Source organism: Hyla sarda, chromosome 4 (genome assembly GCF_029499605.1).
Source record: "Hyla sarda isolate aHylSar1 chromosome 4, aHylSar1.hap1, whole genome shotgun sequence".
NCBI classification, from domain to species: Eukaryota; Metazoa; Chordata; class Amphibia; order Anura; family Hylidae; genus Hyla; species Hyla sarda.
This window is the reverse complement of record NC_079192.1, coordinates 182,921,850-182,936,590: the sequence shown is the minus strand read 5'-3', so window position 1 is coordinate 182,936,590 and position 14,741 is coordinate 182,921,850. Positions and strand designations below refer to the sequence as shown.

The 14,741-nt window shown below is 42.8% G+C and overlaps 1 protein-coding gene across 3 annotated transcripts in view; it reads right to left on the bottom strand.

Annotated features, from left to right (window-relative positions):
* ARSA (arylsulfatase A) overlaps positions 1-13,873 on the bottom strand; it is a 40,548-nt gene extending 26,675 nt beyond the window's left edge. The window contains exons 1-2 of one of the 3 annotated variants that reach the window (XM_056573019.1): positions 13,761-13,873; positions 9,764-10,169 (exon numbers count right to left, since the gene is read on the bottom strand). In XM_056573019.1, the coding sequence (XP_056428994.1) occupies positions 9,764-9,987 (224 nt within the window). In that variant the 5' untranslated portion in view covers positions 9,988-10,169; positions 13,761-13,873. Of the gene's footprint in view, positions 1-9,763; positions 10,170-10,356; positions 10,501-13,760 lie in introns of those variants that run through there. The other 2 variants (XM_056573020.1, XM_056573018.1) reach the window with 2 other exon arrangements.
* Positions 13,874-14,741: the final 868 nt, after the last annotated feature.

Here is a 14,741-nt window from a genome sequence, read left to right as displayed (position 1 = left end):
GATTATTTTATAAGTGGTACAGTAATAGAAAAGTGCGTAAACATGGGTATCAATTTAATTGTAGTGACCCACAGAATAAAGAAAACATGTCATTTTTACTGTACAGTGTACAGCGTGAAAACGAAACCTTCCAAAATTTGCAAAATTCCGGTTTACTTTTCAATTTTGCCACACAAATAGTCTTTTTTTGGTTGCGCCATACATTTTCTGGTAAAATGAGTGATTTTATTACAAAGGGCAACTGGTTATGCAAAAGACAAGCCCTCACACTAGTCTGTGGATGAAAATAAGAGAGTTATGATTCTTAGAAGGGGAGGAGGAAAAAACAAAAATGCTAAAATAAAATTGGTCTGGTCCTTAAAGCCAAAATGAACTAAAAGGGGTTAAGGCTGGAATTCCACTGAGGTGTTTTTTTTTTTTTTTGCAAAAACGCTGTAAAAAACGCCAATTTTCCTGCACAGCGTTTTTTCAGCGAAAAAAATGCTGCGTCCAGATGTTAGCTCCAAGTCAATAGTAAACTGCAAAATGCCAGATCCACTTGGCATTTTTCAGTTTGGGTTTTTTTTTTTTATCCTTTTGGCGTTTTTCAGCAATTTTGGGCTCAGAGGCTGGATTTTCAAAACGCCCGACAAAACCTAGTTTGGCATTTTTTCTGGTGTTTTTTATTCTTTTTTGGACTTTAGCGATCCAAAAAAGTGATGGAGATACTTTTTTATTAAAATTTTGTAGGGTCCCATAAAAAACAAAATAAAAAAGATACAGTAGTGAAGGAAAAAAATTGTATTTAACTAAATTTATCTTTCTTATTACGAATTTTTTATTCATTTTTAAACAGGGATCAATTTATGTGGGAGGGTAAAGCACTAAAAATGTAGCCGACAATAATAAAAATGTAGTATGTGGGTGTGTGTGTTTTTCACTTTTTGTTCCCAAAATTTTTTATGCAGTACTACTACTCCGATCCTGGAACACACTGTTCCATGATGGGAGTAGTAGTACCTGTACTAATAGACAGATTGCCTGTTGCGATCCTCCTGTATAATGTATAGATCCGGTCGCTCTTCTATGGTTCCCTGTACTGATGTATATATACACCTATTCATATTTCCCTCGAGAGCTGTGATTGGCCAGATGGTTCCAGCCAATCACAACTCTCTGTGGGAAATATGAATATGTGTATATATACGTCAGTGCAGGGGACCATAGAACAGCTGCTGCTCGCATCTGTACATTCTACAGGAGGATCACAGCGGGTGTCAGAAGTGATACCTGCTGTGATCTGTTCTTAACTACAAGTACTACTACTCCCAACATTGAGCACACTCTGCTCCATGCTGTGAGCTGTAGTACCTGCATTAATAGACCGATCGCAGCGGATGTCAGAAATTACACTCATTGCGATCTGTCTATTAATGCAGGTACTACAGATCCCAGCATGGAGCAGCGTGTGCTCCATGTTGGGAGTAGTAGTACTTGCAGTTAAGGACACATCACAGCGGATGTCACTACTGACACCCGATCGTCCTGTCTATTGCAGAGATGTGGAGCGGCTGTCTCCTGCACTCCGCATCTCTGCACTATACTCCGGCCGGCCACTCACTCATTCATATTTCCCTCTGAGAGCTGTGATTGGCTGCAACCATCCGGCCAATCACCACTCTGGGCGGAAAATATTAATGAGTGATGTTCTATTCACATCACTGGCCGGAGTACAGAGCAGAGATGGGAGCGCTGTATAGAGCCGCTCCGCATCTCTGCAATATTATGTACGATCGCATCAGACTGACACCCGGGGCGATATGTCTATTAGTACAGGTACTACTACTCCCATCATGGAACAGTGTGTTCCATGCTGGGAGTAGTAGTACTACTTAAAAAAAAGTTACACACACTTTATAAAAAAAAAAAAAAAATTACAATTTTGTTATAAAAAAAACAAAAAACATTTAGTTAAATACATTTTTTTTCAATTTTTTTTATGATACCCAACTAATTTTGTACAAAAAACGCCAAAGGGGCCAAAAAGGCAAATTCCACACAAAGGTAAAAACGCCAGAAAAAACTTCAAAACGCAGGGAAAAACAGTGGCATTTTTTTCTGGCATTTTTAACCCCTTAAGGACCAATGCAAATAAACCTGTAGGCCCCTGAAAGACCAGGCCTGTTTTTTCAAATCGGGGATGTCTGTCTTTATTAGAGAATAACTCTAGTAACATTTTGCCAATCACGATAATTCTGACATAGTTTTTTTGTCACAAGTTGTCCTTCATGTACATAGTAAAAGTAAGCCGATATCATTTGTAGTTTTTTTTTTTACAATGCAAAAAAATCATGAAATTTTTACAAAAAATTTTGATTTTTTGCTATTTTAACACTAATATATACTTACTGACCAAATAGTTTATGAAACTTATACTTTCAGATGTCTACTTTATTTTAATTAACATTTTAAATTAGTTAGAAGCCTAACAATTTAACTTTAAATTTTGAAAATTTGAAAATTACATCTTTTTATATGTGCTATGCAAGGTTTGCAGAAATTAAAAAGGTAGTAGAACATAGGAACACCCCCCCAAATGACCCCATTTTAAAAACTAGACCCCTCAAGGTATTCGCTAGGGGGTACAGTGAGTATTTTAACACCATCGTTTTTTGGCAGGAATTATTACAAAGTCAGTGTTAAAAATTCGAAATTTGCAATTTTTTACAAATGCATCATTTGGGGGGCATATTTTTTGTACATCACTTCTGATATTGAAAGAAATGCATCCTATATTTTATTTAGCTGCTTGTCCCATGTTCGGAATTATCCCCGCTTAGGCCATATATGGTTCCTTGGCCGCGTGGTAGGACTCAGAAGGAGAGGAGCGCCATTTGGCTTTCAGGGCAGAACAGTACCCCCACCCCCACAAGTGACCCCATTTATATACCGCACCCCTACAAGTTATTGGCTGGACCAGGGACCTCTCTGATTGGTCCTTGGTCGGCTGGCAGTATAACGTGTCTGTCTGTAACAGTTAAGGCTCCTGATGGATATATCCGCCATGTTGTGGGAATAAGTACCCGCTCATGGCGAATATATCCATCACTGCTGCGGCTGGGTAGCTCAGTGTGTCCGCTCATGACTGCTGGCGGGAAATCCGCCACTATGAGTGGACACACAAAGCTACCCAGCCGCAGCAGGGAGCTCATTACCGTGACTGCTGCATAATGTGTAGGATCACATGGTGGACATCCGCAGCATATTACATGCTGCGGATGTCCGCCAATGCGATCCTACACATTATGCTTTTTTTTTTTTATTAGATTCATTTAACAAATGTATTTTTAATATTTTTTGTATTTTTTTTTATACTTTTATTACATTTTTATTTATTTTTACACTTTTTTTAAATTTATTTATTTATTTATTTATTTTTACACTTTTTAATGCTTTGGAATACTTAGTATTCCAAAGCATTGCAGTTATATGCTGCCTGCCAGTTTTCACTAGCAGGCAGCATATCAGGCAATACCCAGGGCAGACCTGGGGGTCTTTGTAGGACCCACGGCTGCCCAGGTATGCAGCAGCACCCCGCGATGCTCCGGGGTGCTGCAGGAGACACAGAGGGAGCCCCCTCCCACTGTCAGAACTCCTTACAGCGCACGGTCACTTCTGACCGCGGCTGTAAGGGTTAAACTGTCAGGAGTGAAGTGAACTTCACTCCCGGCAGTGCGGCAGGTCCCGGCCAGCCGCGGCCACACACAGCACCCCGCGATCACGATGCGGGGTGCTGCAGAGGAGACAGAGGGAGCCCCCTCCCTCTGTCATAACACTTACAGCCCGCGGTCATTTCCGACCGCGGCTGTAAGGGTTAAAACTGCCGGGACCGAAGTTTACTTCGGTCCTGGCAGTGCAGCAGGGTCCCGGCTGTGTGATACAGCCGAGTCCCTGCTGCGATCTCGTGGGTTCACTGGGGAGCACCCATGAGAATAATGGACGAGTATAGACGTCCAGGAACGGCCGCCAAACTGGACGTCTATACTCGTCCATGGTCGTTATCGGGTTAAGCCAAAAAAAAAACCTCAGTGGAATTCTAGCCTGAAAGTAGTAAAACATATATTAACATATAAAAATTAGGCATCGTTGTAATCATATGGATCTACAGAATAAAGATAATGTGTAAATTTCAATAAAAAAACAAGCACTCATATGGGACTTTAACCCCTTAAGGACCAATGCAAATAAACCTGTATGCCCCTGAAAGACCAGGCCTGTTTTTTCAAATCGGGGATGTCTGTCTTTATTAGAGAATAACTCTGGTAACGTTTTGCCAATCATGATAATTCTGACATTGTTTTTTTGTCACAAGTTGTCCTTCATGTACATAGTAAAAGTAAGCCGATATCATTTGTAGTTTTTTTTTACAATGCAAAAAATCATGAAATTTTTACAAAAAATTACGATTTTTTTGCTATTTTAACACTAATTGGTTGCATATATTTATACTTACTGACCAAATAGTTCATGAAACTTATACTTTCAGATGTCTACTTTATTTTGACGTCATTTTTTAGTTTTTAATTAACATTTTAAATTAGTTAGAACCCTAACAATTTAACTTGAAATTTTGAAAATTTGAAAAGTAAATTTTTTTTATGTGCTATGCAAGGTTTGCAGAAATTAAAAGGTAGTAGAACATAGGAACACCCCCCAAATGACCCCATTTTAAAAACTAGACCCCTCAAGGTATTCGCTAGGGGGTACAGTGAGTATTTTAACACCATAGTTTTTTGGCAGGAATTATTACAAAGTCAGTGTTAAAAATTCGAAAATTGCAATTTTTCACAAATGCATCATTTGGGGGGCATATGTTTTGTACATCACTTCTGATATTGAAAGAAATGCACCCTATATTTTATTTAGCTGCTTGTCCTATGTTCGGAAATACCCCCGCTTTGGCCATATATGGTTCCTTGGCCGCGTGGTAGGACTCAGAAGGAGAGGAGCGCCATTTGGCTTTCAGGGCAGAACAGTACCCCCACCCCCACAAGTGACCCCATTTATATACCGCACCTCTACAAGTTATTGGCTGGTCGGCTGGCAGTATAACGCGTCTGTCTGTGACAGTTAAGGCTCCTGATGGATATATCTGCCATGTTGTGGGAATAAGCACCCGCTCATGGCGAACATATCCATCACTGCTGCGGCTGGGTAGCTCAGTGTGTCCGCTCATGACTGCTGGCGGAAAATCCGCCGCTATGAGTGGACGCACAAAGCTACCCAGCCGCAGCAGCGAGCTCATTACCGTGACTGCTGCATAATGTGTAGGATCATGTGGCGGACATCCGCAGCATATTACATGCTGCGGATGTCCGCCAATGCGATCCTACACATTATGCTTTTTTTTTTATTAGATTAATTTAATAAATGTATATTTAATATATATATATATTTTATTTATTTATTTTTTTTTACACTTTTTAATGCTTTGGAATACTTAGTATTCCAAAGCATTGTAGTTATATGCTGCCTGCCAGTTTTCACTAGCAGGCAGCATATTTCACTGGCAGGCAATACCCAGGGCAGACCTGGGGGTCTTTGTAGGACCCCCGGCAGCCCAGGTATGCAGCAGCACCCGCGATCGCGATGCGGGGTGCTGCAGGAGAGACAGAGGGAGCCCCCTCCCTCTGTCAGAACTCCTTACAGCGCGCGGTCACTTCTGACCGCGGCTGTAGGGGTTAAACTGTCGGGAGTGAACTTCACTCCCGGCAGTGTGGCCACACACAGCACCCCGCGATCGCGCTGCGGGGTGCTGCAGAGGAGACAGAGGGAGCCCCCTCCCTCTGTCAGAACTCCTTACAGCCGCGGTCACTTCTGACCGCGGCTGTAAGGGTTAAACTGCCGGGAGTGAAGTGAACTTCACTCCCGGCAGTGCGGCAGGTCCCGGCCAGCCGCGGACACACACAGCACCCCGCGATCGCGATGCGGGGTGCTGCAGAGGAGACAGAGGGAGCTCCCTCCCTCTGTCATAACACTTACAGCCCGCGGTCACTTCCGACCGCGGCTGTAAGGGTTAAAACTGCCGGGACCGAAGTTTACTTCGGTCCTGGCAGTGCAGCAGGGTCCCGGCTGTGTGATACAGCCGAGTCCCTGCCGCGATCTCGTGGGTGCACTGGGCAGTACCCACGAGAATAATGGACGAGTATAGACGTCCAGGTGCGGGAACGGCCGCCAACCTGGACGTCTATACTCGTCCTTGGTCGTTATCAGGTTAAAGGGGTACTCCGCCCCAAGACATCTTATCCCCTATCCAAAGGATATCTGATTGCGGGGGGGTCAGGCCACAATCTTCAGGACATTTATGTTCAGAACACTGGCTTTGGACGGCCCCCCCATTTAGGTTTACGGGAGGGGGCGTGACGGCTGTAGTCACTCGTGGCAGGAGCCCTCGATCAGTCATCGTATCCCCTATCCTTTGAATAAGAGATAAGATATCAAGGGACAGAGTACCCCTTTAACCCCTTCCCGCTATAGGACGTATGCATACGTCCAAACATCCGACACGTTTGTGCATTTGGACGTATGCATACGTCATAGCAATCGCAAGCACTGCCGTGGGCAGCGCAGGAGAACAGAGACGGGACCCGGCTGTTAATCACAGCGAGTCCCGCCGCAGCATTAACCCATTAGATGCCGTGATCAATCCTGATCACAGCATCTACGGTGTTGACAGGGGGAGCGCTCTCCCCCTGTTCAATGGCGACGCCGCGATACGATCGCAGGTCACTGTTGGTTGCTATGGCAAATGTCCCTTTCCCGATAAATGCCCTGTATTATCACCAAAAAACACAAATCTTATACATAATAGGTATTGCCACGTCCGTAATGACGTTTACTATAAAACTATAATGTAAATTATCCCGCACGTAAACGCCGTAAAAAAAAATAAAAATGCCACAAAATTCGCCAATTTTGGTAAAAATTGCGGAATAAAAAAAGATCAAAAGGTAGCACAATAATGATACCAATAAAAAGTACAGCTCATCCCGCAAAAAAATAAGCCCTTACTCAATGGCGTCGGACAAAAAATAAAAAAGTTGCGGTTGTTGGAAAATGAATGGCAGAAAGAGAATTTTGCTCAGAAAAGGAAAAAGAACATAGAAAGCTATATAAAATGGGTATTTTTTTAACCTCTTCAGGACGCAGGGCGTATGGATACGCCCTGCATTCCGAGTCCTTAAGGACCGAGGGCGTATCCATACGCCCGTGGGAAATCCAGTCCCCACCACTAGCCGGTTGGGGACCGGAGTCGGATGCCTGCTGAAATCATTCAGCAGGCACCCTGGCACATCGCCCAGGGGGGTCCTGAGACCCCCCCATGTCGGCGATCGGAGAAAATCGCATGTCAATTCAGACATGCGATTTTCTCCAATTCCGGGCTGATCGGGTCTCTGGTGACCTGATCACCTGGAAAATAGGACTGATCGGAGTTGTCAGCAACACCCCCGATCAGCCTAAAGGATTGGAGTGAGATCGCAAAGCTGCGATCTACTCCTATCCCCTGCCATTACTCAGAACGGAGTTCTGACCAGTGGCAGCGCAGGACAGGGGGTTGCCATGGCAACCCCCCGTTCTGCCCGCCCCTGGATGTCGAGGGGCTCTGGGAAGAAGATGGAGGCCGTACCTGCAGGAGAAGATGCCTGGGGACCTGGGATCTTCGCTGGAGCCTGCAGGATCCTGATCAGGTAGAGAATCGACAGTGGGGGGGGGAATTGAAAGTGAAAGTAAATCGATCTTTACTGTGGCAACCACTAGGGGGGCCAAACTGCAACTCCCAGCATGCCCAGAGAGCCAAAGGCTGTCTGGGCATGCTGGGAGTTGTAGTTTTGCAACATCTGGAGGGTCACAGTTTGGAGACCACTGTTACAGTGGTGCCCAAACAGTAGCCCTCCAGATGTTGCCAAACTACAACTCTCAGCATGCCTCGACTGCCCAGGCATGCTGGGAGTTGTAGTTCTGTAACATCTGTCCCTTCAGATTTAGCAATTTTCATGACATTTTTAAAAATTGCTGCTCTACTTTGAAGCCCTCTAATTTTTTCAAAAAGCAAAAGTATGTCCATTTTATGATGCCAACATAAAGTTGACATATTGTGTTTGTGAAGAAAAATAAAAAATTTTTGGAATATCCATTTTCCTTTGAGAGCTTCAAAGTTAGAAAAATGCTAAATTTTCAAAATTTTGGGATTTTTCACCAAAAAAGGATGCAATTAACGCCGAAAATTTACCACCAAAATAAAGTAGAATATGTCACGAAAAAACAATCTCAGAATCAGAATATTCGGTAAAAGCGCTTTCGCGTTATTAATTTGTAAAGTGACGGTGGTCAGAATTGCGAAAAAGGGCTCAGTCCTTAAGGTGAAAAAGGGCTGCATCCTTAAGGGGTTAAACCCCAGAAATTTTCCAGTTTTTCACAATATTTTGAGGTTTTTCACAAAAAATGCTGCATGTGTCAACAAAAATGCACCACTTATATAAAGTACAATATGTCACGAAAAAACAATCTCAGAATCACTCTGCTCAGAAAAAGTGTTCTAAAGTTATTACCATTTAGTGCGTTCCCACAAGGCGTATACACAGCGTATTTCACGCTGTGTAAAATTTACGGCAGCAGCGGGAAATACGCTGCGTATTCCTTGCTCACTATACACACAGGGCTTTCCGGCTGCAGCCCTATGTGTGCAGTGAGTTTTGGAGGCGGAGCCACGTGTCACAGTCATGCCGGCATACGGCCCCGCCTCTAAAACTCACTACACGCATAGGGCTGCCGCCGGAAAGCCCTGTGTGTATAGTGAGCAAGGAATACGCCGCGTATTTCCCTCTTTTGCCGTAAATTTTGCACAGCATGAAATACGCTGCTTATACGCCGTGTGGGAATGCACCCTTAAAGAGATACATGTCAAATTAAATTAAAAAAAGAGCCTGGTCATTGAGGTAGAAAATGGGTCCGTCCTTAAGGAGTTAAGTGGAAAACTGAAAGAGCTATGGCTATTAGAAGGTGCTAGAAAGTTAAACAGCTTTGTAAATTACTTCTATTAAAAAAATCTTAATCCTTCCAGTACTTATCTGCAGTATGTTCCAGAGGAAGTAATTTTTCTGTCTGACCACAGTGCTCTCTGCTGACACCTCTGTCCATGTCTGGAACTGTCCAAAGCAGGATAGGTTTGCTACGGGAATTTTCTCCTGCTCTGGACAGTTCCTGACATGGACAGAGTTGTCAGCAGAGAGCACTATGGTAAGACAGAAAATAAATAAAAAAACTTCCTGTGGAGCATACAGCAGCTGATAAGTACTGGAAGGATTAAGATTTTTAAATAGAAGTAATTTACAAATCTATTTAACTTTCTGGCAGAAAAATGTTTTCCACTGGAGTACCCCTTTAAAGTTGTTAAATATATAGAGGACATATAAGTTTAGTAAAATGCATATGTTTTGGTAAGGGTACGTTCAAACAGACAGGATCTGCCGCATATTTTTGCAGCTGATTTTGCTTCCCTGTTAACTTTAATGGGTAGCATAATCACCTGGAGGAAATACCGTATGCAGCAAATACTGTACATGTGAACGTACCCTTAATGAAGAAATCATAACATTTTTTATCATTTTCATGGGAGTAACATAAGTCATAAGTCACAAAGTCAGAAAGGAAAATAAAAAAGATACTCAAATGACATTAACATACCACTGGATGACATCTTTATACATGTGCCCTTATATGTTACCTGGAGGGTGAGCACACCGCACCGGTGGTGTAGAAATCTGTGAAACGTAGTCCTTTGGCTGCCATCAGATCAAGATTTGGCGTACGGGAAGTAGGGTGTCCATAGCACCCCAAGTCTCCATAGCCAAGATCATCAGCAAAGATCAGGATGATGTTTGGAGGGTCAGATGATGCCACATCAAGATAAAGAAGACCCCAAAATATGAAGGTCATCCAGGGGGTCATGTTGAATTAAGCAGGCGGGGGTCTTCCTTCTTCCCAGAGTTTGCTGTCATAGACAAGAAGTTTATTCACTGTCACTTTCTTCCCTGCTGTTCTCTTCTGGACACCTCAGAAATGCAGCCTGGAGGAAAAAAGAAAATAACACTGCTCCAATAGTCAAAGGGCAGCAATAGAGATAAGGAAATCTGTAATACATAAAGAAGGAAGTCATAAGAAATCAGCACATGCAAGAAACACTACAACAAGTAGGGGGCAGTATGGGCCATGATAACAATGCACAGCTGCTGCAGCTGGTAATGAGCCCTGCTTCTACATAGAAATGTATACTACAGAGCACAAGGGAGCACCCTGTCAGCTGACAGTAATGCCTACTGGGAAATGTAGTCTTCTGTATACTCTCCTCCCTCTCACGTCCGCCCGAAACTCGTGTGTCTTGTGCAGTGCTTTTGTATCCTCCTCCCTGTGTCTCCTCCCATGGTGGAGTTCCCGGGCTCTTCTGAGGGGGAGGCTGTGCTGCTGCTGTGGTTCTCACCCGCAGGGAGTAGTTATTGAAGGAATGAGAGGGGAGGCTGTGAGCCCGATCAATGTATGCAATTCTGAGAGCAGTTGTGAAATGTGGAGCTGGTCAGTTAACATGACTGAGGTGCAGTACAGTATATAGGACGGTATATGTATAAAGCAAGTTACCTCAGTGCAGTGCAATACAGTATACAGGAGGGTATATCTATAGCAGCTTACCTCAGTGCAGCACAGTATACAGGAGGATATATATATATATATATATATATATATATATATATATATATATACACACACAGCATACTACCTTAGTGCAGCAAAGTATACAGGAGGGTATATCTATAGCAGGTTACCTCAGTGCAGCACAGTATACAGGAGGATATATATATATATATATATATATATATATATATACACACACACACACACACAGCATACTACCTTAGTGCAGCAAAGTATACAGGAGGGTATATCTATAGCAGGTTACCTCAGTGTAGTACAGTATACAGGAGGGTATATCTATAGCAGGTTACCTCAGTGCAGTGCAATACAGTATACAGGAGGGTATATCTATAGCAGCTTACCTCAGTGCAGCACAGTATACAGGAGGATATATATATATATATACACAAACACACAGCATACTACCTTAGTGCTGCAAAGTATACAGGAGGGTATGTTTATAGCAGGTTAACAGTGCAGCACAGTATACAGGAGGATATATATATATATATATATATATATATATATATACACAGCATACTACCTTTGTGCAGCAAAGTATACAGAAGGGTATATCTATAGCAGGTTACCTCAGTGTAGTACAGTATACAGGAGGGTATATCTATAGCAGGTTACCTCAGTGTAGTACAGGATACAGGAGGGTATATCTATAGCAGGTCACCTCAGTGTAGTACTGTATACAGGAGGGTATATCTATAGTAGGTTACCTCAGTGTAGTACAGTATACAGGAGGGTATATCTATAGCAAGTTACCTCAGTGTAGTACAGTATACAGGAGGGTATAACTACAGCAGGTTACCCCAGTTCAGCAAACTACAGGAGGGTATATCTATAGCAGGTTACCTCAGTGTAGTACAGTATACAGGAGGGTATATCTATAGCAGGTTACCTCATTGTAGTACAGTATACAGGAGGGCATATATCTATAGCAGGTTACCTCACTGTAGTACAGTATACAGGATGGTATATCTATAGCAGGTTACCTCAGTGTAGTACAGTATACAGGAGGGTATATCTATAGCAGGTTACCTCAGTGTAGTACAGTATACAGGAGGGTATTTCTACAGCAGGTTACCCCAGTGCAGCAAACTATACAGGAGGGAATATCAACAGCATGTTACCTCAGTGTAGTACAGTATACAGAAGGGTATATCTATAGCAGGTTACCTCAGTGTAGTACAGTATACAGGAGGGTAAATCTATAGCAGGTTACCTCAGTGTAGTACAGAATACAGGAGGGTATATCAATAGCAGGTTACCTCAGTGTAGTACAGTATACAGGAGGGTATATCTATAGCATGTTACCTCAGTGCAGCACAGTATACAGGAGGATATATATATATATACACAGCATACTACCTTAGTGCAGCAAAGTATACAGGAGGGTATATGTATAGCAGGTTAACACGGTGCAGCACAGTATACAGGAGTATATATATATATATAATATATATATATATATATATATATACACAGCATACTACCTTAGTGCAGCAAAGTATACAGGAGGGTATATCTATAGCAGGTTACCTCAGTGTAGTACAGGATACAGGAGGGTATATCTATAGCAGGTTACCTCAGTGTAGTACAGTATACAGGAGGGTATATCTATAGCAGGTTACCTCAGTGTAGTACAGTATACTTATATATATATATAGCAGGTTACCTCAGTGTAGTACAGTATACAGGAGGGTATATCTATAGCAGGTTACCCCAGTGCAGCAAACTATACAGGAGGGTATATCTACAGCAGGTTACCTCAGTGTAGTACAGTATACAGGAGGGTATATCTATAGCAGGTTACCTCAGTGTAGTACAGTATACAGGAGGGTATATTTATAGCAGGTTACCTCAGTGTAGTACAGTATACAGGAGGGTATATCTACAGCAGGTTACCCCAGTGCAGCAAACTATACAGGAGGGTATATCTACAGCAGGTTACCTCAGTGTAGCACAGTATACAGGAGGGTATATCTATAGAAGGTTACCTCAGTGTAGTACAGTATACAGGAGGGTATATTTATAGCAGGTTACCTCAGTGTAGTACAGTATACAGGAGGGTATATCTATAGCAGGTTACCTCAGTGTAGTACAGTATACAGGAGGGTATATCTAAAGCACGTTACCCCAGTGCAGCAAACTATACAGGAGGGCATATCTATAGCGGGTTACCTCAGTGTAGTACAGTATACAGGAGGGTATATCTACAGCAGGTTACCTCAGTGTAGTACAGTATACAGAAGGGTATATCTATAGCAGGTTACCCCAGTGCAGCAAACTATACAGGAGGGTATATCTATATCGGGTTAACACAGTGCAGCACAGTAAACAGGAGAGCATATCTATAGCAGGTTACCACAGTGCAGGTTTACAGGAAGGTATCTGTATACAGCAGGTAACCTCAGTGCAGCACAATATACAGGAGCGTATATGTACAGGGGGTTACCTCAGTTCAGCACAGTATACAGCATCTAACCTCTATGCAGAACAGTATAAAGGAGGGTAAATCTATACAGCAGATTTCCTCAGTGCAGCACAGTATACATGAGGACATATCTGTAGCAGGTTACCTCAGTACAGCACAGTATACAGGAGGGTATATTAATACAACAGGTAACTTCAGTGCAGCACAATTTACAGGAGCGTATATGTACAGGGGATTACCTCTCTGCAGCACAGTATACATGAAGGCATATCTATAGCAGGTTACATCAGTGCAGCACAGCATGTAGGGTATATCTATACAGCAGGTAACCAGTGCAGCAAAATATACTGGAGGCAGGGCTTGACTGGGACTGAAAATAGGCACAGGCAATTTGGACTAAGCAGCCCATTTTGGCATGGGTGTGTCCACATGTCAATCATAGTTTGGTATAATAGGGTACATAACAGGGAAAATAAATTAATTCATGAAAAAATAATAATATATATATATATAATAATACCAGTATGCAAGGATGAATATTATCACATATTACCATCATACTGTTACTGAATATTGAGACCAATATTACCAAAAATAGAAGTGTACAAGAAGGAAATATTCTCCCATTCAGGTGACGTCTTCTAATTGGAGTCGTTCACTTTCCTTTTTCTTCTCCATCCGGCCCAGACTGTCATGATGATTTCTTCCAGCCACAACTCGTCTCTGCATAACCTACAAGTCAAACATTTTAGGCTCCACACTTTTCCTGCACTTATAGTGCTCAATACAGTAATAATAACCCCTTGGGTAGAAAAGTGGGTTGGGGAAAAGGAGGTAAGTCTTTCACATTAAGTAGTTACGTCACTCCAGTAGGTAGAAAGGCCCCTTCACATACAGTTGCAGCCCCCCTTTAGGTAGTAGTTGTAGCAGCCCCCCTAGATAGTAGTAGTAGCAGCAGCCCCCTTTAGGTAGCAGCAGACCTCTTTAGGTAGTAGTAGTAGCAGCAGCCCCCTTTTAGGTAGTAATAGCAGGAGCCCCTTAAGGAAGTAGTAGCCCCTTTAGGTATTAATAGTAGGCCCCTTTAGGTATTAATAGTAGCCTCCTTTAGATTGTAATAGTAGCCCCCTTTAGATATTCATAGTATCCCTCGTTAGGTAGTAATAGTAGCCACCCTTTAGGTAGTAATAGGAGCCCACTTTAGGTAGATATAGTACCCCCTTTAGGTATTCATAGTACCCCATTTAGGTAGTAATAGGAGCCCTTTTCAGGTAGTAATAGTAGCTCCCTTATGGTATTAATAGGAGCCCCCCTTCGGTAGTAGTAGAAGTAGCCCCCTTTAGGTAGCAATACCCCCTTTTGGTAGAAATATGGCTTGCAGCTGCAGGCGAAACACGCAGGTTGCTACCCCAGCACGGCTTGACCACACAGGCGGCTGAGGAGATGCGAAGCACAGAAGAGATGAGACAACTCGTAGTTAGGATAGCTGTAGGTCAGGGCAGGCGGCACAGTAGCGTAGTCGGGACGTAGCAGAATTTAAGTAGGCAAGCGACAGAGAAGCAAGGTGAAGGTC